General features: G+C 37.7%; 1 protein-coding gene across 5 annotated transcripts in view; it reads right to left on the reverse strand.

The window, feature by feature from the left end:
• Nucleotides 1-445: 445 nt before the first annotated feature.
• FRY (FRY microtubule binding protein) overlaps nucleotides 446-27,642 on the reverse strand; it is a 440,002-nt gene continuing 412,805 nt past the window's right edge. For 4 of the 5 annotated variants that reach the window (XM_058670891.1, XM_058670892.1, XM_058670888.1 and 1 more), the window contains 6 exons: nucleotides 27,031-27,129; nucleotides 19,986-20,069; nucleotides 13,830-13,847; nucleotides 12,073-12,183; nucleotides 2,489-2,691; nucleotides 446-1,873 (listed from right to left, as the gene is read on the reverse strand). In XM_058670891.1, the coding sequence (XP_058526874.1) occupies nucleotides 1,615-1,873; nucleotides 2,489-2,691; nucleotides 12,073-12,183; nucleotides 13,830-13,847; nucleotides 19,986-20,069; nucleotides 27,031-27,129 (774 nt within the window). In that variant the 3' untranslated portion in view covers nucleotides 446-1,614. The remainder of the gene's footprint in view (nucleotides 1,874-2,488; nucleotides 2,692-12,072; nucleotides 12,184-13,829; nucleotides 13,848-19,985; nucleotides 20,070-27,030; nucleotides 27,130-27,642) is intronic. The other variant, XM_058670890.1, reaches the window with a different exon arrangement.

Consider the following 27,642-nt stretch of genomic DNA (forward strand, 5'->3'; position numbering starts at 1 on the left):
TACTGATGACTCAATAATTTTATGCTAGTAAAGGAAGATACATTTGTTAGTCCAAGTAAAACACGAATGGGAAGATAGTAAAAATCCGATCACGTGTCTTGATGGCCCTATTTTTCTTAGTGGGGTAGATAGGTGGTCGTGAAGGAAGCAAAGTGCTATCATTTCCTGCTCATTATAGAGTCAATTTCAGTACTTAGGACTGGATAATCTAATGATATTTTATTGCCCCATGGAGCCCTCATTCTTCTGACTTATTCGTATTTGTTGGCTTACCAAGAAAACTGAAGATCATGATTCTTGCTGCCTACCTCCAAAGAGTTCAAACTTGGTTCAGCCTTCGCAGGGCCATGTACAATGGGTATCATTGGATACACATAGAAGCATCTTTTGCAGTTTCCACTGTGGCAGCCCACATGTAAAAATGTAAATAAATGCCATTCAGAAATAAAATCCATGGTCAACATGTATTTTGTCACTTTTTTTAGTCTAAAGAAAGTTCTGAATAGAATATCAATCAAGATTACATCACAAAAACTTTAAATGTATTTACAGAGTGAATAAGTTACATAGATAAACTTTGACTATTTTGGATGTGTAACAGGTTCACATGCACACATCTAACACTTGACAGCGTTAAGTTTAAGGAGAAAACTAACAATGGCCTTTTACATATATTACAAATAAAATGACATTCTTAAAAAACAAAGTGACAACTTATATTTTGCCTTTATGATTCTACTCCTGACTATCCAAATGGATATTAAAATATGCATGCATGACAGGTAAAAAGACTTGGAAATTATAATGTGATTAATTTTCTCTACAAAATGGCAAAGTGAATTAAAATTAACACTCATCGATCTGTAATATAAATACGCTCATAAAAGCAACCTTCTTGTAAAAAGCAGCCACGATCCTTAAAAAGAGTCTATCTGGATCAATTTTGGTGCAGAGATCCAGGGCCTTCAGAAACAGTAGCCTAGCAACATAAGAAAAGGTACTTCACAGCAGCTCCATTTACGTACAGTAATTGTATTCAAATAACAGTGTGCATTAAATTGTAATTCATTTATAATTCCCTTTTCAAATAAACAGGCTGTCAGCTTTAGACCATCTTCCATGTCTTCAGTGGCCAGCTTCATTCTGCCTGCCCCATTCTCAGCACAAAAAGGAAAAACAAAAAAAAGGAAATTAAAAAAAAAAAGCAAGACTGTACAAATTTTAGAATATAAAAATTTTTAAGTGAAGAAAACATTGCACTTTTGCCAATCTAAAATTCTTTTCTAGAAAGGAAGTTATTGTTCAGTGTAGTCGGCTTTGGTATGCAATGGAAGTCACTTTTTCAGTAGTGAGTTGCATTTGCTCAGTAAATAACACATTTGTGCCACACAGCATGACGGATGGAGTCTGTCTCAGGATATCCTATGCTACCTTGGTTCCTAGAGTATTGCTACATATTGGAAGTTCTGCCATCTTCTTTAGAAAAAGTCCTACAGGTAACAAGAGGGAGAACAGTCCGTCCAAGCCTTGTGAAGACTGAGAAGACACTGAATGACGTCGCCCCAGCATGGCAGCACCGCCAGCCTGGAACCCATGGGGGACGGGAAGCTCCTGTCAGAGACTAGTGCCGGAAACACTGGAGTCTGGAAGAAAAGTTGTGAGAACTCGGTAACTCTGGGCCCTGCGAATCATGTCCCGTATCTCCATGTTCAGTTCCATCAGCTTGGTGCATATTTCAGTCAGGCTCTGGTTAGATCCCACCAGTGCGTAAGTACCCGTCTGTCCTAGAGTTTGGTGACGGAAATAAATATTCAGTAGTGTCTGGACCTCATCATCAGAACTGCTTCCAAAGATGTCGTTGGGCCACAGACTTCTGCAGTCAAAAATAAAATAGCACACGTTAGAGACATTGTTGGTCACACAGCTAGGAGTTTACGAGTGTTCATTAATATAAGATTAATATAAGATTAGTTTTTTTTTTTTTTACAAAAAATAAAGTTTTACTGAGGCAATATAGAATTGCGCAAATACTGCCATAATTAGTGTCAGAATGTTGCATATCGCTGATTTTGAAAACATCAAAAGTATAAGAAATGCAGAATGGAGTCTAATATTCTTTAAATACTACCTTTTACTGATAGCATTCTGATTATACTTCTTTGAATGTGAATTCCAATGAATGTGAGTGTGATTTAAAAATACTGGTGTAAAACCTTAAAAAGGATATGTTCAGGTAGTCATTTCAAATTGTATAGAGATATACCTTGAAGTGCATCTTAAGGATGGCATATGGCCAGAATCAACCACAATATTTTAAATGGGTACATTTTGAATGCCAAATGTTTTTGGCATGGCAATGGTAAAGACCTGAGAAAAGCCATATAAAATACAGACATCCTTTCTGTGGTGAGTTAATTTCCAGGCATGACAAACACATGATGAGATGTGCATTTTCCGAAACCATCTCTGAAAGAAACAGTAGAGTGACCTGCATTCCCTGATTTGCCGTAGAGCTTTGCCAAGTTCGTTGTTCTTGAGGCACTCCAGCATGGACTGGATGGCCGCTTCAGTGGACGTGAAGGTTGGCTCAGACCATGCTCCCTCTATGTAGAGAGGATCAGCAGCAATGGCTGCAGTGGCCTCCTTCAGGTTTCGCTTTAGATCACTCAGTTCCCTGGACATATTCAGCAACTGTTGAAGAAAAAAAAAAAAAAAGATACCATTTTTACTTCTTACTGCATTTGAACACAGGCTTGTTTTATGTCTCCAAAGAAATGTATTCAGTGGGTCCATAAATATACACATGGTACATAACACATAGTGCTCCAGGATCATACCCCAATTGCTGTTTTGTGTAATGCGTATTTGAGGTTTATAACATGCTATAATGGGATATAGATAATAAAATAATTACTGTAGTAAAACAGATGAACATCTGCCAGCTTACCATAATTTTTTCTTTTGTGTATGTATGTGTCAAGAGCAACTAAAATTAATTTTAAAATCCTGAAAGTAAATTAGTTTATTAACTTTAGTTCTCAAGTACTACATTCAATCTCTACACATTCTACATATCTGTTATTCTGTATCTATTTGACCTATGTTGCCCCATTTTCCTCTTCCCCTGACACTGGATTTCCTGATCCTCCCTTTCCATGTCCCTCTTTACAAATGCTATCCACAAGTTAACTCTGTGCCTTCTAGCATTCTCTTAGTCCCCCTTTTAATAGTGCATATATAAGTGAGATCCTATATTTTTGTGTCTAGATTATTTTGCTAAGTACAGTGTCCTATAAGTTCCATTTATGTTGTGACAAATGGCATTTTTTAAAAAGCAAGTCTAGAACTTGAACTCGATGGTCTGGTTTCCAAATCCATGTTCTTTTTTTGTTTGTTTGTTTAAAGATTTATTTTATTGTTATTGGAAAGTCAGGTAGCCAGAGGAGGAGAGACAGAGAAGATCTTTTGTCTGTTGAGTCACTCTGCAAGCAGCCACAATGGCCTAAGCTGAGCAGATCCGAAGCCAGGAGCCTCTTCTGGCTCTCCCACGCAGGTGCAGGGTCCCAAAGCTTTGGGCCGTCCTCGACTGCCTTAAGGGCTAAGTAATATTCCACTGCATAAGAGTTCTTTATTGAGTTTGTTGAAATCAGATTTGAAACAGGTTTGTTGTGTTGGATAAATTTTAAAATATGTATATATGTGAGCTCTCCAAAAAGTCCATGGAAATGCTTGTTAGGAAAGAACTGTGCATGATTTTGTTCTTTTTTACACCAAAATAAACTTTGAATTCTATATCTGTGAACTTTTTCAATGATCATTGTGTGTGTGTGTAAATTATACATGGTATATTCTACTTACCCATTCATCCATTAAAGGATATAATTATGGTTATTTCTGTATTTCTGGCTATTGTGAATAACATGGCAAAGGGCATGAGGCTGCAGCTACCTTTAAGAAGTGATGATCTCGTTTCCTATGGATACACAGCTAGTAGATTGACTACTGCTTTGTATGATCAGGCCATTTCAAGTTTTAAAGAAACTTCCATACTGTTTTCCTTAATGGCTATGCCAATCCATATTCTCTCAAAACTATCTTTTGGTTTTCTTTTTCTCCAGCATTCGTTATGTGCCAATATTTGTCATCCCTTGCCTAACTGATAACAGTGATCTTTATGGGTGTGAGGCCATATCTCACTTTTTGCATTTTCCTGAATGCTAGTTATGTTAAGTACCTTTCCACATACCTCATTTATGTTATTTTTATATCTTTATCGGAGAATATCTGTTCAAGTCTCTTGATCCTGTTGTAATAGTTTTGTTTTTTTTTCTCCTGCTAATAATGTAAGAGCTGAAATTTTGTATATAAACCCTGTCAGATATTTAGTTTGTCAATATTTTTCCCTAGTTGGTAGGCTGCCTTTGTTTTTGCTTGATTGTTTCCTTTGCTGTGAATAATCTTTTTAATTGGTTGAGGAACCACTTATTTGTTTTGCCTCTGAAGCCTGAGCTTTTGGTGTAATATTTAAAGTCATTACAAAGGCTAATACTGTAGAGCTTTTACCCCCATTTTCTTATATGAGTTTAATATCTCAGGTATTACATTTAGCCCTTTCAACAATCTTTTTTGTGTGTGGTTTAAGAGTACAGTTTCCCTCTTTTGTACGTGGAAAATCATTTTTTTTGCAGTGCCACACATTGAAGTGATTTGTTTTTCTCATGGCTGTGTTTAAGATGAGCTGACCATATATACTTGAACTAACTTCTCGGCTCTCTTCTGTTCCGCTGACCTATGTTTTTGTTTGTATGCAAGTACTTTACTGTTTTGATGACTCTAGCTTTGAAATAACTTTAAATCAGTAAGTGTGAGGCTTCCAGCCTGTTTTCTTTGTTGTCATTGCTTTAACTGTTCAAGTTTTATGTGTGTTAGTGGTGTCTCTGTACTGTTCTGGTTATTTTTTGGTATTTTCATAAACACCATTTTTAACATTGTTCACAAAATGAGACGGATGCATACCCAATCGGTTTCTGATTAGGGTGGGGAGGGGTTGAGGTTTGGAGGAAGGAGGGTGGAACAAGTGTTTGTTTTTTGCTTCTGTGTATTCTTTGGTATTCTCAAGAATTATTTTTTTCTGCTTAAAGAGTGTCATTGGAATTTTGATTGATTATGCTAAATTTATACATTTCTTTTGGTCATATGGCTGTTTTAATAATGTGAATATTTCCCATTCATGAATAGAAGTTTCCATTTGTTTGTATCTTTGATCTATCAAGAATTTTGGTGTACAAGTATTTTTACCTCTGAAATTAAACTTATTCATAGGTATTTGTGTTTGATACTCATAATTAAAAAACTAGTCTTTTATCTATGTCATTATTTGTATATAAAATAGTATGTTTGCATATTGGTTCTGTATTCTGCAACTTTCTGAAACAACTTTTGAAATATATATGTATATATTTGATACATATTTTATGTGATATATGTATTTTGTGATACATATATCACCAATTTCATATATATACACACACATATACATGTATAAATGATCATGTCATCTGCAAATAGAGATAATTTTACTTCTTCCTTTCCAGCCTGCATTTCTGTGTTTCTCGTCTGCTTGCTAGTACCTCTAGCGCTGTCTTAATGGAAATAGTAAGAATGTCCTATTTTCTGCATCAGTGCATGCACACATTGGTGTGTGTCATTGCAAACATTGCTGTGCATGCAAGTTCATTTAAAAATTAATTGGATTTCCCTCTGTACCTGGGTGCTTTTCACTGACAATATTGAAAGTTGTTTGGAAAGCTTTCTCAGAACTCAACCTCATTCTCTGTTGGAATTAGCAGAATCAAATATCAAATAAATTCTAATGAATTAATTGCAGGAAATATAACTCAATTTAGTTTGTTGATTTCTTCCAGAGTTTCTATATGTTTTGCATTCTTCTGTTGTGATAGAATAATCCCTTTATTACTGCAAATTATTCCTTGGGAAGGTTCTTTAAAAGTTTGTGAAAGATGAATAAAATGAAGAAACGAAAAAAAAAAAAAGAAATAGTAAGAATGGGCATCACTGCTTTAATTGTGTCATCAGAAAAACTCCCAGTCATTCCCCATAAATTACTGCATTTGTGGGATTTTCATAAATGGTTTTTCTTACGCTGAGTAACTTGAATTCTATATCTGAATTACTAACAGCTTTTACTAAAGAAAGGATGTTAAGCTTTTCAAGTGCTTTCTCTGTTTTCCTTTATTGATGTGATGTATTATTTTAATTGATCTGTGTATGTTCAATCAGCCTTGCATGTCCAGGATAAATTCCACATGGTCATGATGCATATTGTGATGGGTAGGCTGGACTGTTGCTGATATTTTATTGCTTGTTCAGGAGCATGTTATTTAAACATTTGTGAATTATGATTAACATTTGTGAATTATGATTCCTTCTGTGATTATTCCTAGTATTCTTCCATTTTTAATTAAGAAAAGGTACAAGATAATGATTGGCATATTCTTGAATTTGTAAGACGTATTATGTGGGCTAACATCTGATCTGTTCTGAAGAATGTTTACCCTTTCAGAGTTAACATTCTACATGTTCAGTCCATTTTGTCTACTTCAGTTCAAGTCCGGTGTTTCCTTAATTTTCTGTCTGAACCATTGTGGAAGTGGGTACAGAATTTTCCTGCTATTATTATGTGGATCTCTATTTCTTTCATCATGCTCATCAATATTAGCTTTACATATTTGGTTGGGTACATATGTAGTTATTGCATTCTATTGATAAACTGACCCATCTGTCATAAACAATGACCTTGTCTCTTCTGACAATTGACAGTTGTTGACTTGAAACCTATTTACGTGTGACTATTCTTGCTCTTGTTACTTTTTTCATGGAATGTCTTTCATCTCTTCACTTTAACCCCATGTGTGTCTGAGGGCCAAAATAAGCCAGCATATATAGAGTTTTTCAAAATTCAGCCATTCCATGTCTTTTGATTGCAGTTTAACCTATTTATGTTCAAAGTTATTACTGACAGGACTTCTGCCAGTTTTTCGTTTCTCCCCACCTCCTTCACCCAGTAGATCTCTATTCCTTTCATCCTTTTGTCTACCCTTGTGGCTTGGTCATTTTCCGTAATCCTAAGCCTTGGTTTCTTCTTTCCCATTTGTGCAGCTGTTGAAACTCTTTTGCTTCATGGTTACCACACAGCTTACATAAAACATCTTGTAGTTATAATGGACTGTTTTAAGTTGCTAATAACTAGACTTTTTCCCTCCCTCTATTTTTATTTACTTTCACAAGTTGTATCTTCTATACTGTGATTCCATTAGCAACTTATTGTTGCTATAGATACTTTAGAATATTTTGACTTTTAACCTTTATACTAAGGATCTGAAAGATTTATATCATTGCAGTAATGGAATATCCTAAATTTGTTAGTGTATTTATGTGTACCAGTGACTTTTACATTTTAATGTGTTTCCATGATTATATTGTCCTTTTTTTAAACTTCCTTAAGCTTTTTCTTTTTTTTTTTTTAAGATTTATTTTTATTGGAAAGTCAGATATACAGAGAGGAGGAGAGACAGAGAGGAAGGTCTTCATCTGAGTCACTCCCTTAGTGACCACAACCTCTGGGGCTGAGCCAATCTGAAGCCAGGAGCCTGGAGCCTTTTCCGGGTCTCCCACGTGGGTGTAGGGTCCCAAGGCTTTGGGCCATCTTTGACTGCTTTCTCAGACCGCAAGCAGGGAGCTGGATGAGAAGCGGGACTGCTAGGATTAGAACCGGTGCCCATATGGGATCCCGGCACGTGCAAGGTGAAGACTTTAGCCGTTAGGCTACCATGCTGGGCCCAGCTTTTTATTTTCTAAATGATGAATGATCTCTTGTCTGGGAAAGTCATTATTCCTCCTTCACTTCTGAAGGAGAACTTTGCTTAGAATAGCATTCTTGGCTACATTTTTGTTATTGTTTGTTTCAAAGCTCTGTTCCTACATCCTACCCTGTAAGCCTTTTGCTGAGAAATAATGGTGATTACTTGCAGGTCACTTGACATTTTACTTGTGATGCTTTTAACATTTTGTGTTTTTCACTTGTATTATAATGTATGTTGATGACGATCTCTCTGGGTTAAGGTCCTACTGCAGACCTTTGGATCTAGAAGTCCCCATTTGTCCCAACACTTGGGACATTTACCACATTTATTGTAATAAGTTCTCTGCTCCTTTGTCTTTTCCACCTCTCAACCTCGCATAATGTGAATGTTTATCTAATGTCCAATAAATCCAATAAGTTTTATTCACTTGTTCAGTGTTTTTTAAAATTTTCTTATGTTATTTCAAAAGACATGTCTTCAAGTTCAGAATTTTTTTTTGCATGCTCTAGTAGGCTGTTGAAATTATTAACTGTAATTTTACTTCAATCCCGGGTTTCTTCCCTGCCTAAGATCTGTTGGTTCTTAAAGGATATATATCTCTGTTGAATTTTGTGTTCAGAGCTTTAATAATTTGACTAGTTTCATGACTTAGATGATTTTGAATTTCTTTTCAGGCAATCTGTAAGTTTACTTTGCCAGGAAGATCTGTTAGTGGGGGAGTGTGTTCCTTTGGTATGTTTCCTTGGTTTTTCATATTTCTTTTTTTGTGTCCCTGTGTCGCTGTATGTAAGTTTGTTAGAACAACTTTTTCCAATATTAAGGAGTGGCTTTCATAAAGAAAGATTTTTCCCCTGCAGATGGGGCCCAGGGTGTCAGCTGGATAGGATATATTGGCTATGGTTCTGGGTGGATAAAGTAGCACAATCTCCTTGTAGCTTTGTTAGTTGTAGTAAACAGAGCAAAGACTGCAGATGACTAATGATCTAGCCTGAGTTTGTGGCAGTGAGGGGAAGGTTAGGTTGTTGGGTTCTCTATAGACAGGGCTCTAGGTATCTCTAGGTATCTCTCATTATTTCTAATAATAATATTGAGGAGGTGCAGCTGAAGGGATGCCTCTTGGTGTCAGGTGTGACATAGGCCACAGGCAGCAACAGGGTTTTTCTGTGTTATAGAATATAGTTGGTAGCAGTAGCTGTGGAATGGTCCCAGTTCTAGGCTTTCAGTGCACTACTGAACTACCATGGCACAGATGATGTATATGCAGTTTGGCTTCCTTAGGCATGGGTCAACAGAGTTCCCCCACCAAGTAGAGGACTGTGACTCTTACTCCCTAAGGGACTATCTATGACTTCTATCCTGGGGGTTAGGGCAGAGCATTCCATGACTTTGGGAGGGAAGTAATAGTCCCCAAAATTCTTGTGTCCCAGAGAGCAAGGCACACTTACAAATTGGGTTCCCAACAACCTAACCTTCCCCTCACTGCCACAAATTGGGTTCCAGACCCAACAGTGTACAGAGGTAACCTGGACACCAGGAGAAAAGATATTACACAGTAGACTATGGACCCTGGAGTTGAAGGATATAACAGTGGCCCAGGTTTAATGAAGCCAAGTGCAGAAAGACTCAGGACTGGTGGGCTACCACAATGCCTTGGGCTCCAGGCAGCAAAGAATGGTGCGAGTTGGCTGTACTTCAGAGGGAGATGGGATACCTCAGCAGCTCATATACTGGAAGGCTGGTACAGATCCAGGGATGTGTGCAATGGCTGTTGGACTCACAGGAGAGGGAGATATTAAAACTGTTTCCCTGATGGCCAGGTGCCACATTGGCTCAGACATCAGGATTGCAGCTGCTCCTCTGGACCACAAGTTCCAATTCTCCAGGGGGTTGAAGTGGCAAGGCCACTTGAGTGTAGCTCTTTTTTTTTTTTTTTTTTTTTTTTGAACCAGCCTAACCTGGTCCTTGAGAACCTAGGCACTGGGTTCATGGTTACTCTATGGATTTAGAGCCCCAAATTTCTAGGGTTGGTTCAGTTCCCAAGGGGACACAGCTGCTCTACTGTCTCGGGTGCAGCTTCTCTGCTGGACCAGAGCATATGAACACAAGGTACCCTGTTGGCTCTGACAAAGATCCAGTTCCCTGACACCGAGGAACCAGGTTGCTGCAGGTGCTCAGGAGGCACTCTGCTCTGTTGGTCTAGCTGTGGTTTCTCCGATGGGCCAGCATGCACCATTTCTGAGGGGCAGACTATTTTGAGAAACTGGGTGCTACAATGGCACCTCTTTGCCTTCATGGATTGGTTTAAGCACTGCAGGGACATTGCTGCTTTGGTAACTCCAGTGTGGAATGTCTGCTGACTGGAGTGCCTGGGCCCACTGAGGCAGGGCACTGCTTGAGCAACAGGGTCACAGCTGCTTTACTGGCTATAGGCCTTAAGTAGCTGATGGTGGGGTGCAGAACCAACTGGAAGGGGAGGATGAATGCTTCCTGTACAGCTTGTTTCCAGAGGGTAGGGAGACAGAGCACTCCACCTGGCTGGGAAACAGTGTCCTCAGATGTGTGGAGTATGGAGTGATGATGGCAGACACCTCAGCTTCAACATGATGCTGTACAGTAGCATCTTGGGTCATACAAAGGTGAGATACGAAGGGGACTCCTCCCCAGGAGTGTTGTAGCCATGGGCACTGCAGGAAGCTGCTCCTGAAACTGGGATCAGGGCCTGTGAGGTCTGTAGGATTTTTCCAGCAGGGAAGATAGGCAGTAACTGGGGAGGTGAGCTATACAGCTGTCCTGATGACCTTTATTTCACAGTGGGAAGTCTCTGTTGGTTCTCAATTAGTCCTGACTGGGTAGACAGAGAGAGCAACAAGGTGTCTCCTTCCCTTTCCTGTGCAGTTGGAGCTTTTGTGTTCCATACAATTCTCACTCTGGTCACTATAGCAGGAGTAGAGTAGTGTGTTCGTAATTCCGTGTGTGTACTTACGGGAGGAGTAGAGGGAGACAAGTATCAGATACCTCTAGAATAAGACATCTTGCTCGAATTTTTTTTTAAATCATGGAAAATGGCATATGAGTTCATTTGTTTGTTCTTGACCTGTCCTTCTCCCTTATGTCAGCTGAATTGATCTTTTATTCTAAGAACTTGCCATTTCCTTCCTCCTCTTGGTACCTAGCATTTCTGTCCTAGTCAGAATCTTCTTTCTAAACTATATGGCAGCCTTATAAATAGGGTCTAGATCTTACCAGATCGACTCCACAAAGCTGTTACAGAGATCTGTCTAGGGTATTCTTAAGTGCAGTGTCTTGCATGGCCTTCCTTTTGCCTCTTTGTCCTGCCTTAGTTCATTGCTCCTTTTTGGTTTGCATTTTATATTCTAATAGTAATAAACTGATTATAGTTCTCTTACAGTTCTTTCTTCCTGCCTCCCTGTGCCTCTCCCTCTCCTTCTCTTCCTTCCTTTACTCCCCTCCCCCCTTTTAAAACACCATGTCTATGTCCAGGTTGTTTCTTCTTACTTGAATGTTGCTTTGCAACCTCCACATGATCTCTAACTAGAACTAGAACTCATCTTTCAAGATTCTGTTAAGGGGAGATATCCTTCCAAAAATTTCCAATTTGAACTTTTCTCAGCCCTCTGCAATTTAGGTACTCATCTTTTGCACTTTCATGATATCCAATGAACACTGCCATTATTTCATTTCCACTTCCAATTACGGGAAAATTTGGCTTTCTTGGAAGCAAGGTATTTAAATTATCTTTTTACATTGAAAGATATTAATGTCCTGTGACTGAACAGAACTATACATATCATATAGATATTTCCTTCTTACTTCAATGTAAGGGCAGGTATGAAAAGCTAAATGTAAAGAAGAAAAACCATAATACAAGGAATTCTTTTCAAATAAGGATCACTCGGTGAGATTCAAGCAAGTGGAGAAAGGCACTCACATTCTACTCTCAGCTATGAATTTTGAGGTCTCTACTATCTACTTCACCCTATCCCAGGCATTAAAAAAAAGATGTAAGAACCAGAATAGCAGTAAATGTGAGACTTATGCTTCAACAAAATAGTTTTGTGGGAATAAAATCATGTGGCAGTTACAAATGGTGTCTAGAGTGGAGAATAACAACAAAAACCAGTAATGATTTTAGTGTCAGAATACAGAATTGGGAAGTGTACAAACTCACCTCTGGCATGGAGCTAACTTCATGCACCTGGCCAATGAGCTTACAGTAGGACTGAAATAGCAACAGCAGCTGGAAGTGTAGCTTGTAGAGTCTCTGGCACAGTTCCAGTTGCTAAGGAGAAAATTGGCATGAGAAGAAAGTTATTAAAGGAGCAGGGTCATTCTTGAATCAGGAAAATCTCAATAGAGGCAAGCAAACTTTTCTTAAAATTAAGGAAACTTCACTAGCTGTAATCATTCCAAATAAAAGAGAGAAACAAAATCCAGTCCACAAATGCCATCAAAACATACACAGTATAATATAGAATATAATAGCCTATATAATAAAAAATGACTATATAGAGAAGAACAATAGTTATAAAAGGACTGAGTGAGCCTCCAAATTTTCAGTCTATTTGCCAAGTAAATATATGCAAATTACAGTGGTTGAGTGGTTGTCTTCATTTTCTAAAGAAATAAATTATTTTTAAAAACATACGTTTTAGTTATGAAAATCCTTGTAGCTCTAGCTGTTAGATTTTTAAATTCAGTCAATGCTTGGGCAATTACTCTGTGTTGCAGTTCCAGCTGCCATGTATGGTACAGACACTTATAAAGTCTGTGTTAATACCAGCTTACAGTTCTTTAAAGTAGTGTGTCATTCCTACTGATGAGGCTTCTACTCAACAGTCCATTAAACATTTCTTAAGTTCAAGACATATAAAAAGAGATCAGATACAGTAAAAAATGAAATCAAGGAAACATCCAAGATATTAGGTGGAGGAATATTAAAATAAAATCCTTCAAAAGGATCCTTGAGCCAAGTGTTTCTGTTGTATGGATTATGTGTGTCATGAGGAGAAACTGATCCTGAGTAACCCAGCGTCAGAGATCATGCTAAATTTTAGCTCTTAGTTCTAAGGATGGGCTAGCTCCAAGGGAGCAGTGGGATTCTGTGAAAGAACAGACTTCACCAGATCGACTTCCATGGCTCAACAGTCACAAGTGAAATTGGGCTAAATGTATTGTTTAAACTAAACACTTCACTGTTCGTGTGGGGTTAAGTAAGGGTAAACAGACCTTTCTTTTAGTAAACTACAGATAGATTATAAATAACTCATCTCAGAATTGAAAGCATCTAGTGGGACTTAAAATTGTTCCCCAAATCAGTTTAACCAAAGATGTCATAAGAATTTAAGTTTTAGGAAGGATATTCTATTGCTATTATGAACTGACGTTTGATTCTGATTTTAAATTACTAGTATTTATGCTAAGACCATCCTGAATGTAATTTCCGTTCTCAATACTGTTAACCAGCCCAAGTCTAACGAAGTTGCTGTACTCGCTAACCCAATCTTGGTGTTTTGTTGTTTTAATGAAACATTTTATTATTATTTAAACCTCTTTATAGAAAATCTGGAACAGAAGAACTGCCAGGGACTTGCAAATAAAAATGGATTGTTTAAAAACAATGTTGTCTAAACAATTTAAGGGAAACCTAGCTATGAAAACTGACTTTCCTAAGTGCCAAATAATGGTAGTTATTACTGAGAATATTCCACTGATAATATGAGAATTCATAGCAACTTAGGTTTCTGCCATGGGGCAAAAGCATCCTAAAATGCTACTGAGAAACTGCTGCATCTCAATGTACCAAATAAAACAAAAATAAATTAAAAAGGGAAAACATGCTAAGAGATATAATAGTAACAGTAAAAATAAGGTTTGTTATGGGTCCATGCCTAAATGGACTAAGAGTATGAAAGAAAGTTAACTTACTGCAAGAGATTCCATTTGCTACACAGCAAGCATGGCACAGGAAACAAAGGAAAGGAAAGAAAGTACAGGGTCAGTGTATGCATGCATCAGAAAGCGCGACCCTCTTCCAGAGCAGAACTGGCAGCAGTATTAGCATTGCTTGCCCAAACTTGATCAATGGTTGTGAAATGTTGTACCCAGACATGCACAGCGCTTCAGTTAAAAACAAGCTCTAAAGGGAATTGTATCATTGATAAAACATAATTTTTAATATTCTTGACTCTGATTAGTTCATTTAGATTTTGTCAGTTTAAGTCTGGAAATCAAAACTTTGGTTGCTTGAAGATTTTAGTGTTTAAACGTGAACTGTATATGAACATAGCATAATTATGAGGACAGCTGAGTGATTTAATTGTAGCCCCCAATCACGTTATTTGTATTATTGAAGGTAGGGTTACTAATTTGCTCATTTTCATATCTACTAACTATTATGACCCAATTAAAGCTGCAAATGATTAATAATATGATTAAATGAGACAATTATTTTCTTTAGCTGTACTGTCTTCCTCACATAAGTAATATCTTAAAGGAGTACTGGATAGTGTAATTTTAAAGACTGTCTTCTCAAACAAGTATGATATGTCATTTTTCCACATTTAACTTTTTGACTATTGTATCTTCAGTAGATTATTTCTGAAAGTAACCTAGAACTGGTGCTTAGTCTAAAATAAGTTTGTTACTGGACCTGTGCAACTACAGCTCATGTTTCAAATATCACTTCAAAATAACCAGACTTAGTTTAAGGAAAGTTTGCAGATAAAGGTTAGAAGCACAAATGGAATTTTTAAACAGAATTGATTTCATCAGTTGTAACTATGTGCCAGTGTATCTGGTTCTAAATTGTCAAAATATTTAAGGATTTATCTGAGTATGCTGATCCTTCACAATAAAAACCCAGATTTTAAAGTTCTGTAAAAAAAATCTCTATTATGTTAAAATTCAATACATTAAACTCATAAGGAACTGTGCATAAGACACACACATCAAAACTACTTATTAGTATTTACAAACATAATTAAAGGATAGTCCCAGTAATTCCCACACATTATCTAAGGGTTTCTTCTTCCCTCACCTGTTGCTGATGTCATGAGGGGCCTGCACATTAATGATGGTTGTATTGTGTTTACTGAATGTATATCTTTCAAACCTCTGGAAGATACACATCTTTAAGCCTGTGCCCATAATTTTTAGCTATTGTGCTGCATTTTTAAAACTCCAGTTTTTGCATAATACACATTCTCATGAACATTTTGAAGGTTTTCTTGTACAGTGTTGTATCCAGGCATACAGAGTGAGTCTTAAATCCATAAATGTATGTGTTCTCTCCACTGTGCGAGTGTTTTGTAAAACATCACATACGATTCAAATGTTGAGTAGGTACTTTGGCAAGTTACTGCTTCTCCATGGAATTCCCTTTGCAGCAGTGTGGAATGAAGCAAGCAGTGAGTAAATGATAGGCCTGGTGTAATGCAACCATTTCATTTTTCTACGGTTTTCCAAAAAACAGGGTTATGATCCAAGAAGATCCTTAAAGTACTTAGCATAAAAATTTTCTCTGTTCAGTAAAGCAATATGAAACTTTCTGATTACAGCTTAGAGCTAAAAAATGTCCTTGTCAATGAATTCAGTCAGCTCTCAGGGCTTAAACCTTCCTGGGAGGTGTCCAACTTGGATGAATACTTCTCAGTGTGCCTCCTAAACTCTCCTTTTTAGGTAAGCTGGTTCAGGACTCCAAAATATTTATTATCTCAGAATGCTTTCCTGAGTCACAGGTTAACATCTCTCTGGTTTCAGGTTAGAGTCCCAAAAAGATACGAAAAATGCCTTCCTGGGGAACTAATGAAAAATGTTAAATCTTGTTTCTTCTTTGGGCTAATATTTTCCTCTTTTTAGAGTTTAAAAAATAGTCCCTTTAGAAGTTTTTATAGACCTGAAAATGTTTTAGTGACTAAACTTTTTGGATTTGTTGTGTGACTCATTTTCTTTGGTCACAAGGATTTTTTTTTTTCAAATATAAGTTTCTAGACTTAAACATAGGATTTAGAGAGATGTTTCTCAAAGTGAAGGAAAAAATTAAAAGATTAGGAAGCTAAGCTGCTAACAAGGGCCCATCAAAACTGAGCAATGAGTAGCTGCCTGACATTTAAGTTAATTTATCCACTTAGTAGTGGCCATTCCAGAATGAATTTCACTAGGAGATGGAAAGGCTAATGGGAACCAAAGCCTTCTATTCGAGATGCTGCTTTTAAGTCATGACCACATTGGTCTCTCCATTTTCATGGACTGGGAAAATAAACAGTAGAGTGGTATCTGAAAACTTATGGAACTGAGACATATGCAAATCACACTACATGCTTTTGTTTTATTTTTCCATTTAGTGTATTATGTGCCTTGGTCTAGGAGAATTGGCATAACACAAAGAAGACAAATAATTTACTAACCATGTTTATCTTTCTTTAAGGTCTTTACCAAAATATGCTTCCCACATACTAGAAACACTTTCCTTAGAAACATGATTTATTTTAAACATGCATTGAGAATATTCCAACATTGATGAGCTCAGCAGACAGGAGCTGCACAGTGGTTTCTCATATTTACCAATAATATTTCCTGTGTTTTGTAGCCCTCTGTATCCAGCTTTCACTTCCTATTTTGGTTCCTTGGGTTCAGAGAAATGTTTTGCTATTTCAAGAAAACAGTTCAAACACCAGGAGGATTGACACATGCCTCTCACCGTTATTGTTAAGAACTTAATGGGAGTGGCTGGAGCAGAGTCCAAATAGGGGTAGTTATTTTTAATCCTAGCTCATTGTTGTCATTTAGGAAGGCAGGGCCAATGTTATTAAATCTTATTTAGAGACATTAGAAATCCTGTTTTGGAGTTGTTTGTGTGAGAATATTTAGTTTTAAAACCTGAAGTCAATTAAAATGTTTAAAATATGAAGAAATTAAAACATTTAAAAACATGAAGCCAATTTAATAAAACACATCTCTGAAGTGATTATAGAGCTCACAGACCATCAGTATGTAGTCTTTCTTCATTTTTTGGGTGTCTACAACTGCATGTTGGAAAGGGAAAATGGAAAATAATTATCCGGACCCTAGCAAAGAGCAATATTTTCTTCTGCAGAAAGTTCCATAGCATTCCACACTTATGTCACTTTTTTTTTTTTTAACAATGACTAAAAAAGATCAGACTGGGTAGGGCTGGGCAGTTGGGAAAACTGCATATGCCAGTCTGCTTATGCTCGCTGATATACTGATCTCTTTGGCTTCAAGAATTTATTTTGCTGGGTTTACTTGGGTAAATACTTATCTGTCATAAAGTGCACATTTCCTTTAAAACACACACGCATAAACTTATTGGTATGCTTACTTTGCAATTTGCATCCAGACAAAAAATTCTGAAAGATTTTAAAAAGTTTATGGAAAAAAATTATTTTGGTGCCAAAAGTTGAAATGTATGCATAGTTCTATCATGTTATTTTCCATAAGCTTTCTGAAGACCATTCCTATGAGTTTGCTGTCCTTATTTTACTTGCCCCCCACCAAAGGGTGCTCAGAATAACTGACATCAACTTACTTTGCATGATAAAGAACCTACCTATGAAAGAGAGCAGTACTCTGAAGCCAAACATTTCTTAGGTTTTGCTTTGGAACAGAAGCCAAATGTTACCTCTAATCAGTAAAATTAGAACTCCAGATATAAGATCTCAGTATTTAAATGGAGTGATACTCTGATTTCTTCCAAAGTATACCTAGTATGTAATAAATTTCCTCCTCCCGCAAAACCGTTTGTCCACATAGCTCATTTTTGGCCTTGATGTAGTGTGTTACTCATGATGCAGTGCCCAGTCAAGGCTGGTGGAACTGGAGACAGAATAGGTGGAGCTGCATGGCTTGTAGCCAGCTTACTTACAGGATTTACTAACAAATGCCAACAAAGAGCTCAGCGAAGCATTCAGACTAAACAAATCACCCAGCATTGCCCTCCTGAATAGAGCTGCTAACGTCTCTCTTCATGTGGGATGCATTTTGTCTTCTATGCTGGCCTGAGTCCCTAGATTTGTCACATACATGGTACCTAAAGCATCTTGCTCAGGATACCTGAGTTCTGTGGTCCACAGGGTGTCCCTGAGCCACCTAGTAAAATTGTGAAACAATGAGGTAATACCAATAATGGAATCAAATTCTCGTTGGTTTTCCTAAAATTTGCTCTTCTGTTTCCTGACAAATTCTCTTATGTCTTTGGGGAGTTCTGTGCGTACTTAATATTTTTTGGCAGGTCCTTAAATCATATATATAATATATACTTAGCATATATACATATGCTATATATATATATACTTAGCATACATGCTAAGTATATATTATCTCTCTCTCTCTCTCTCTATATATATATATATATATACACACACACACTAAAGTGATTTTCTAGTTTTTTTTCTCTGTGAATGTTTTGCTCCCTAAAACTAGTAAAGTATGGACAAATAGAAAGAATATGGCCTTTAGTGTTAGTCTTTCATTTTGGCTTTTGTATCTTCAAAATTAGAAAAGCCCTAATTTGAAAGGATTGTTGATCAAGTGAGCTATATGTACAGTCTTTGGAAAACATTAGTTTCTTCTTTATTTTTTTATTCTTAAGCCATTATTGTAATAAGGTAGCAGCATAAAGGTGCTTCCAAAAGTTCAGGAAAATGGAAATAAGAGGTAAGTTTATTTAGGTATAAAAATTGAAATCCATGTATAGTTTTCCCATAGTAAGAACTTTTAATGAGCTGTTTGAAGATCTTAATTTAAATAACTGATTGAATAGATGAACGCTATTTTTTAAAACTTTGGGTTTAAAAAACACAAAAGAGGGAAGAGTAAATATAAAAAGGCAAAGCACATGGATAAAGAGAAAATGAGTCAGAATATCTGAAGAACTAGGAAATAAACAAGGCAGCAATTAAAGTGAGTTAATCTAATGGAAATTAGACCACAAGCACAGTTGGAACATATATTTTAAAATTAGAAAGTTTGGGAAATAGAATAACTAGAGTTTCTGGTTATCCCTAGGGCTAATTAAGAAGGTACAAACACAACCAAATCAATGATTCATTTCAACTTGTTTTCCCCAAATATTATCAATGTACTAATGCAAAGTTTTATTATAGAGAATATTTGATCAAGTGAAGATGTTTAGACAACTACTTTTGTATACTAGTGTACAAACTACACTAAAAATAGCTATGTGTTTTCTAATCGTAAATCCCAACATGGTATCAGTTTTCTAGACTAAATTTCCTCTAATAGGATATGGCAGAGTGAGAACTGGGCTGAAATCAGAAAGCACAGGCTTTCTGGTTACGTGGCCATAAAATGGGAAATTTAGATAACTTTTAAATTGTAGTGCTGCTTTTGGGGGTCTACCAATAGCATCAGTTAATCAGTGATGCCACATCCACAATGGAACCCTGCTATTGATGAGGTTGTACGCATTCATAGTTTCCTTATAGTTCTTACTGATACATTGCAGTTTATACTTGGCGTGGTTTTTTGATTCATGTTTGTTTTCTCTGGTAAGATCAGGAGCTTAACAAGGATTGAGGCCTTGTCTGTTGCTCACTATTGTATCCACCATGTAGGCTATACGGGAAGAACTGAATACCAAACTGCAGAATCAGTAACTTCAATTCTTTCAATTTCTTTCTGTCCAGTTTCCCTTGCAGTAAAGTATGCATTTACCAGCCAGCTGGTTTGAAGTCTGTACATGAAGCTCTTTAAGTGAGCAAATCTCTGATTGCTGAAAGGTCAACAGAAATCTTGCCTTCTTGAAGGAACTGAGTGGTTCAGTGGAAAACTAATGAAATTTGGCTTATATTATGATTAAGCACAAATTTGTTAGGAAATAATTAGTATAGTTAGACAGTGTCCAGAAAAAAATTTTATACCTTTTTCCAAAAAAGAACAACACAGTCATCATGCATGACATGAAAGTCATTCTTACTCTTTCCTGTGAATGTGTGAGAGGACTCATTCCACCTGTTTCTCTGAAGCTCTGTGCTTCTTGGGTGGATCAAAAGCAACACAATGTCAGCACAGAGGAATACATTTTCAATAGGCTTTTATTACCTTTTCTTCTGAGTCCCCTGGTTGACAGGTGATTACTCCATCTCTTGATCCTCCTGCAAATGTTGCCTTACAGTTTGCAAGCCACTGTTATCAGAAAGAGATTCATAGGTAAATTTAGAAATTCTTGAACATTTAAAAAATAGAATTTAAAACTTTATTTTAACTGACAGAAAAATTACATATTTGTGGGATATTGTAATGTTTTGCTACATGTATAAGTGTAAATATCTAAATATTTATAAATATATATTTTTTATACTTCCATTATGTATGTGCTTCTGTACACACACACATACATATACATGAAACATTTTCCATTTCTTTATGGTGAAAATACTAAAAATACAAAAAATCCTTCCAGCTTCTTTAGAATAATACATACATTTTTGTTCTCTATAGTAACCAAGCAGTAGAATGCCAAAACATCTCATTGCTATAAAGCCGTAAGTTACTACATGGTAATCAACATTCCTCCTTCTCCTCTTTTCCCATTCTCCCAGGACCCAGTAACTTCCATCATTCTGTCAACTCACATGAACAGGATTTCAATTTTTTTTTTAAAGATTTCATGTATTAGTACTTGTCTGACCTCAGATTCCATCCATGTTGTTGCAAATGACTAGATTTAAATCTATGTTGGAACAGTGTTCCATTCTGTATAGCTGTTTCTTCATTTGTCACTAGATGGACACAGGTTCTAGTTCTATAGTAAATTTGGAAACTCAGTTATCTCTCTGACAGAGTAACTTAAATTCCTTGGACAAAGATCCAATAGTGGGATTGCTGCATGTACTTTTGGAATCTTATCTAAAAAGCTGTTACCTATACAAATGCCTTGAAATGTTTCCCACATATTCTCTTCTAGAAGTTTCTAGTTTCAGTTGTTATATCTTTGGTCCTTTTTAAGTTGATTTTTAAAAACCCACCCGTAATGAATGAGAGATAGAGGGAAGCTGTCAAGTTTCAGTCTACTGTATGTTGATTTGCAGCTTTTTCAGTGCTATTTTTGAAGTGACCTTTCTCCAGTGTGTGTGGTGCCTTTGTCAAAACATGGCTGGCTGGCTTGGGAATGGCATTTTAGAGCAGTGGAGTTATTTAAGCCCTTGCCTGTGATGCTGGCATTCCTTATAGGCTGTGACTGAAGTCCCAGCTGTTGTTTCACTTTCATTTCAGCTCCCTGTTAATATGCCTGGGAAAGCAGTGGAGGATGACCCATGTGCTAGACACCTGAGACTTGGATGGAGTTCCTGACTGCTGGTTACAGCCTGGCTCAGCTCTGACAATTCTAGCCATCTGGGGAGTGAAGACACTGATGACGGGCCTCTTGGTTTCAGTGTCTCTTCCTCTAATTCTCCCTTTAATAAATATATCTGGAAAACTAAACAACAAAAAAGGAAAAATCCAGTTGACTGAAGACAAATGAATTCATTTCTAGGCTCTATCAAAAAATTTTTAAGATTTATTTTTTATTGCAAAGTCAGATATACAGGGAGGAGGATCTTCCATCTGTTGATTCTCCAAGTGGCTGAAATGGCTGGAGCTGAGCCGATCCAAAGCTTGGAGCCTGAAGCCTCTTCTGGGTCTCCCATGCTGGTGCAGGGTCTCAAGCCTATGGGCCACCCTCAACTGCTTTCCCAGGCCACAAACAGGGAGCTGGATGGGAAGCGGGGCTGCCGGGATTAGAACCAGCACCCATATGGGATCCCAGCATGTGCAAGGCAAGGACTTTAGCCACTAGGCCACCACGCTGGACCCTAGGATCTCTATTCTGTTGTTGGTTTATGTGTCTTATGTATGTATGTGTTTTTAGGTTAGTAGCATATGGTTTCATTAAAATAGCTCTGTAGAATATATTGACATCTGGAGATGTGATGTCTCCTGCTTGTTTGTTCAAGTTAACTTTGGTTATTTAGGGGCTTAGGTGCTTCAATATGAGCTTCAGGAGTTTTCTTTTTTTTACTAGTTTGATGAAGAATGCTATTGATATTTTGATGGGGACTGCACTGAGTCTTTAAATCACTTTGGGTAGTAAAGAAATTTTATGGTTATTTCAGTCTATCCTCATGAGAGGTGTTCCATTTTTCTGTGTCTTACAGTTTTCATTGTCGGGATCTTTCACATTCTTGTTAAATTTAATCTATGGTGTTTTTTACTGTCTGTGTGCTATTGTGAAGGGTATTGCTTTGGCTTTTCAGGATGACTATTTGTTGGAACCCTTGAGTTCTTCTATATATGATTTCATGTCATACTATACAAAGCACGATTACCTGATCTCATTCTTTCCTATTCATATGCACTTTATTTCTTTCTCTTGACTAATGCCTCTGGCTAAAACTTCCACTGTGAGATTCATCAATCTCTCCTACTGTGGCTTATTTTACTTCATTTCATTTACTTCTGCTCTGACCTTTGTTTTTTTCTACTGCCATCGTTTTGTTTTATTCTGTGCTTTTGGGATGCATTGTTAGGCTGTTTATTTGCTATCTCCCTATGTTTTTGATATCGCTTCCTTTTTTTTAAAGATTTATTTATTTTATTACAAAGTCAGATATACAGAGAGGAGGAGAGACAGAGAGGAAGATCTTCCGTCCGATGATTCACTCCCCAAGTGAGCCGCAATGGCCAATGCCAGGAACCAGGAACCTCTTCCGGGTCTCCCACGCGGGTGCAGGGTCCCAATGCTTTGGGCCATTCTCAACTGCTTTCCCAGGCCACAAGCAGGGAGCTGGATGGGAAGTGGAGCTGCCGGGATTAGAACCAGGGCCATATGGGATCCCGGGGCATTCAAGGCAAGGACTTTAGCCACTAGGCCACACTGCTGGGCCCTTGGTATCGCTTCTTACTGTTATGAACTCCCTCTTACACGATATTTCATTTTTTGAAGTTGTATAGGCTTCTCTAATGGATTAATATATGGTCTAGCTTCAACCCTAGCCCTTGAACTTGTAATGGGGCACAAGTATCCCTAATGACATCTTAAGCATTGTGCCAATCATATCATCCCCAAACTTATCTTTGGGTTGCATTCTTTCTAAAGATACTTATGTCTTTGAAGGCACAGAAGAGTTATAGTGAGATCTCCCATCTGCTGGTTGACTCCCTTGATGGCTATAGTAGTGGAGAATGGGCCAAGCTGATACTGGGGCTATCATCTGCTGCCTTCCAGGTGCACTAAAAGGAAGCTGGACTAGAAATGCACAGAGCTACGACATGAACCAGTTATTCCTATACAGGATGCAGGTTTCCTATGCTGTAATGTCTGCCCAGGTTGTAATTTTAAAAATATTTATTTGAGAGAGAATCTTCCACCTGGTGTTTCACCTCCCAAATGGCTGCAGTGGTTAGCACAGGGCCAGGCTGAAGCCCGGAGTTTCACCCAGGTCTCCAACATGGGGGGCAGGTTCAGAAATAGAGCAGATGGCACACAAACCAGTGCCTATATGGGACCCTAGCATCTCAGGGAGGCGCATTCCCTGCTGTGCCATGACTGACACAATGCTGACTCTGTGTTGCACTTTTGAGTGAATGTGTTACAGTGAGGATTTTTTCCCCCAACAGATTTTACTTCAAAAGCAAACAAGAAGGGAGAGAAAGACAGATGGAGATCTTCTACTCACATATTTATTTACTCTCCAGATGGCCACAGCAGTCAGAGCTGGGCCAGGCCAAAGTCAGGAGTCATGAACTCCATTCCATCCAGGACTCTTACGTACATGGAAGGGACCTAAGTACTTGGGTCATCATTGACTGCTTTCCTGTGCCTATTATCAAGAAGCTGGAGTGGAAGAGTAATAGTTAGGATTAAAACCAGTACTCTCCTCTGTGATTGCCAACACTGCAAACGGTGTTGTAACCCACCTCGGCCTCCAGCCACCAGGATCTTTTGTAGTGATATTTATTTGGGATTTTATGGGTCTCCTTACACATCTGTGTAGCACTCCAATTTGAGGAAATGTTCGGATTTAGTTTCATTGAATATATTTTCTGTGCTGTTACTTCTTTCTCCTCTTTCAGGTATTCTCATATTTTGAATATTGCTTACTTGATGTTCTCAAAGTATTAGAAAATGTCTAATTCTTTTCTTGTCCCTTTATCTGATTGGAAGTTACTTTGAAATATCCGGTTTGTATATTTCTTCTGATTGATCTAGTCTCTTATTGAGGCTCTTAACTGTTTTTTGAATCTGGTTTACTGAATTATTTCTAGGATTTCTGTTTCTTTTTAAACATCTCTTTCTGCTGGATTTCCCACTCATAGTCGGCACTGATAGTTTCATTTATCTCCATTGACTATCTTTGTAATCCTTCTTTGGATTTTGTTTTTCATTCTCAATCCCCCTATGGAATCTGATAGTGTTCCTTTTGAGGTCTCCTATTGCTTTGCTTTTTCATATTTCTTGTATTTCTGTGATGCTGTGTGCACATCTGATAGATCAATTATCTATTGAAAACTGATGGAAAGATGAATATCCATATAACTGAATAAAATTGTTTATTCAAATGTCTAAGTGGTAATATGAAAAAACATGTTGTTAAAGTACATAATCATACCATAATTTTTCCTGTCAATGCTGGCTCAGTCAGGGTGTAATCTTGTTCTCTTTCCGTTAAACTATTGTATGGATAAAATGAGAAACTGCCAGTTGCCTCAGGGATAATTTTTCTCTTTTTCTGTCCTGATTGTGTCACAGAAATTCTGTGATCTGAATGGGTTTGGTCACAAATCTGAGATCTTCTTTAGAGCAAGGGAGGAATCTTCTCACAGAAACTCCGGTGCATGGAGGAATGATTTGTTAGGGGATGAACATTTAGGTGGGCCATGCAATAGCTGTCTGCGAGTTAAAATGAGAGGTAGAACCTGAGGTTACACTCAGGCCAGAATTAAGCATTTACACAAAGGATAGTTTGTGCTCAGAAAAATCCAATTGGGCATCTGTAATGCAAAAGCCCACCAATGGGTACTCCCATGTCTCTGAGATGGTAAGGTGTAATTTTGGGGAAGCCTTCATTCTCAGTTTGGAGCCAATCATAGGAGGGTATGGTGGCGGTAGGAAAAATTATTTCCATAGTTTCCTTTAGAAGAGGAGTTGGCTGGTGAGAAAAATGAACCAGATGTAATGAGGCTGCTGGGTTATATTGATCAAGCTTGCGGTTGTTTTGTTCTTGAAAACTCTGGAGGTCATAGTCTAGCATAAATCTTCCTGGTTTTAGAGAAGGCAGCGTGTAGCTCAACTTCAGTTGTCAGAGTGTCCACTCTGCCTCAAAGAGTGTGTCATCCAGAACAATGTCACTGCAGTTCTTGTCTGCATGCTGCCAGCAGCCCATTGAGTTTTAGTCCTTGTCTAGGACTGTGGGGCTTGTGTCTCAGTTTCCACAGTGCTTTGTTCCTCTCTTCACACCATTATCTTTAGTCTCTCCATCCTATAGGGGTGAGTGGGTTTCCGTGGAGATGAAGGCTGGGTATCTACCTGGCCATGTTGAAGACCACCATGCACTGATGGGCTGTCATCACAAACTGTAGCAAAAGGATATTTTACTGTGGTATTAATTTGCATTTTTTGATTACTGAAGGTGAGCATGTTTTCATACAAATGTCCAGGTGTATGTATGCTTCTGAAAAAGTCTAATCTAAGACTTGGCACGAATTCAAAATATCTTTTATGTCAGGAACAATTAAGCCTCTAGAGACGGTGGAGTGACATTGTACTGTGATGACCTTTAGAAAGGGATTTTTAGGGGGGAGATGAGTGATTATTTGTTGGAAATTTAAATGTCTGTTAATATTGGTTAAGTGGTGGTCACTTAAAAACTAACTTCACACTGTGATACACTGCCCTGAGGATCATTACTCACTTATACATTCAGTTCCCTTTATGCTATATGGGTAGAAATCTTTTCATATGGTTGAGATTAGGAGCGTTTCTCACAGGCTGGGGGGGGGGGGTGATCTGACCTGAAGTATACCTTCAACTTGGCTGCTACAGGATATCCTTTCTCTGCTGTAAGACAACCTATGATAGTGACATCCTGCCAGTGTGAAGCAATGACAAAAGGTTAGTTTGGTTCACTAACCAGCAGGAAAAGACTTGTTTTCGTTCCTCATGACTGAAAAGCTGGACAACAGTGACAGGTGAAGTATCACAGAAACAAAGAACATTGGTACAGCAAATACACAAACCTAGGCTGGTACTCACAGTGGTTCTTTTCAGGGCAATGCTATATCATAGTAAATAGTATGAATCTTTTAGTCTCCCAGATGTAGACTTTAATTCTGCCTTCCCTCCCACTTGCTAGCTAATGAGGGTAGTAATAAAAATTGCCAGCATTAAATGAGTTAAGGAATCATTCCTAAGAGTTAAATCTTTCACATTGACTCCTTTACCCTTACAATGATTCTGCAGTCTAGTTACTATTATCACTGGCTTTCAGGTGAGGGAAGGTAAATTGTTTATCCAAGTCACCTGAGCTATGATTTGAGCCGAAGTTCATGTGAGTTTGGAATCTATGTTCTTTCTAAAGCATCTGGAAGATTACAGGAAGCCATAGCTTTCACCGTATAGTACACATTATTCGTAATTCTGAACCACTGAATCCTGCCTGCTGCTGTCAGAAAGCAGGTGCCTTGCCTATGTGATTTCTGGAACACTGACATGTTACCCTCAACGTCTGGAAAGGAGGAAAAAAGAGCTGGCGCTAACACAGAGAGAAAGCTCAGGAACTGGGCAAAGCAGCTCTACCATGAGTAGCATTGGATGAGAGTGTTCCTGGAAGGAAAGGATCAACAACTAGAAGAAGAAAGGTATCACATGAATGAAGTGACATATCATGCAGACACACACTTATTTTCTTGGCCCATTAAGGAATAGTCTTAATATTTCCTTTATAGATGTAATTTTGATTTCATGGTGGTAGTCTTTATAGAAAATCAATATTCTAGCCCTTAATTATAGGAAATGATGGAGTTGAGGAAGAGAGGAACTCTTCCACTCACAGTGGTTTGGGTTCACTCGGTTTCTAACTGAATATTTGTAAACAGAAACACTTACTGAGAGAGTGGCTTCTTTTCTGTTGTTGTAGGTATCCAAATATTCTTGCAGTTCTAAAACACTGAACTTGAGCTTGTCCAGAAGTCCACAAGAAAGAAGCTAAAGGCAGAGAAGTAATTTTTCATTGTAATAAGTAAAGAGATACCATCACAAAAGCATGGATGCATAAAAAATCTATGAAATTTGGCATTTTGCTCCACAATTAGCTGTAACTGAATACTAGCATACCATTCCTGGCCTGTGAAATATCTATCTTTCCCACTGTTTCACTGGAGGTAGACAAGCTTTGCAGGTGTTTGTTCCACAGAGGCCCCACTGTAAACTATGATATCTGGTTCTGCAAGAGCTCCACCATCATCATCTAGTGACAGTCCAAAGACTGTAAAGAACGGTTCTAAGGAGATTGTGATTTTGTATTTAATCAAGATTAACATGATTTATGATAGAATAATTTCAAATAGATTCCTTATTGTGAGACAGCTAATCACCAATCAGTTCTTGGAACAAGTGGTTCTTCAAGGATGTTTAAAACACAGCCTCATGAGTTCTAAACCTTGGTCATTAGTCAGTCAGTCTGTTGGTTGTGCTATGATGGAGGCTACTAGTTCAGTG

This window comes from Ochotona princeps, chromosome 12, assembly GCF_030435755.1.
Source record: "Ochotona princeps isolate mOchPri1 chromosome 12, mOchPri1.hap1, whole genome shotgun sequence".
NCBI lineage: Eukaryota > Metazoa > Chordata > Mammalia > Lagomorpha > Ochotonidae > Ochotona > Ochotona princeps.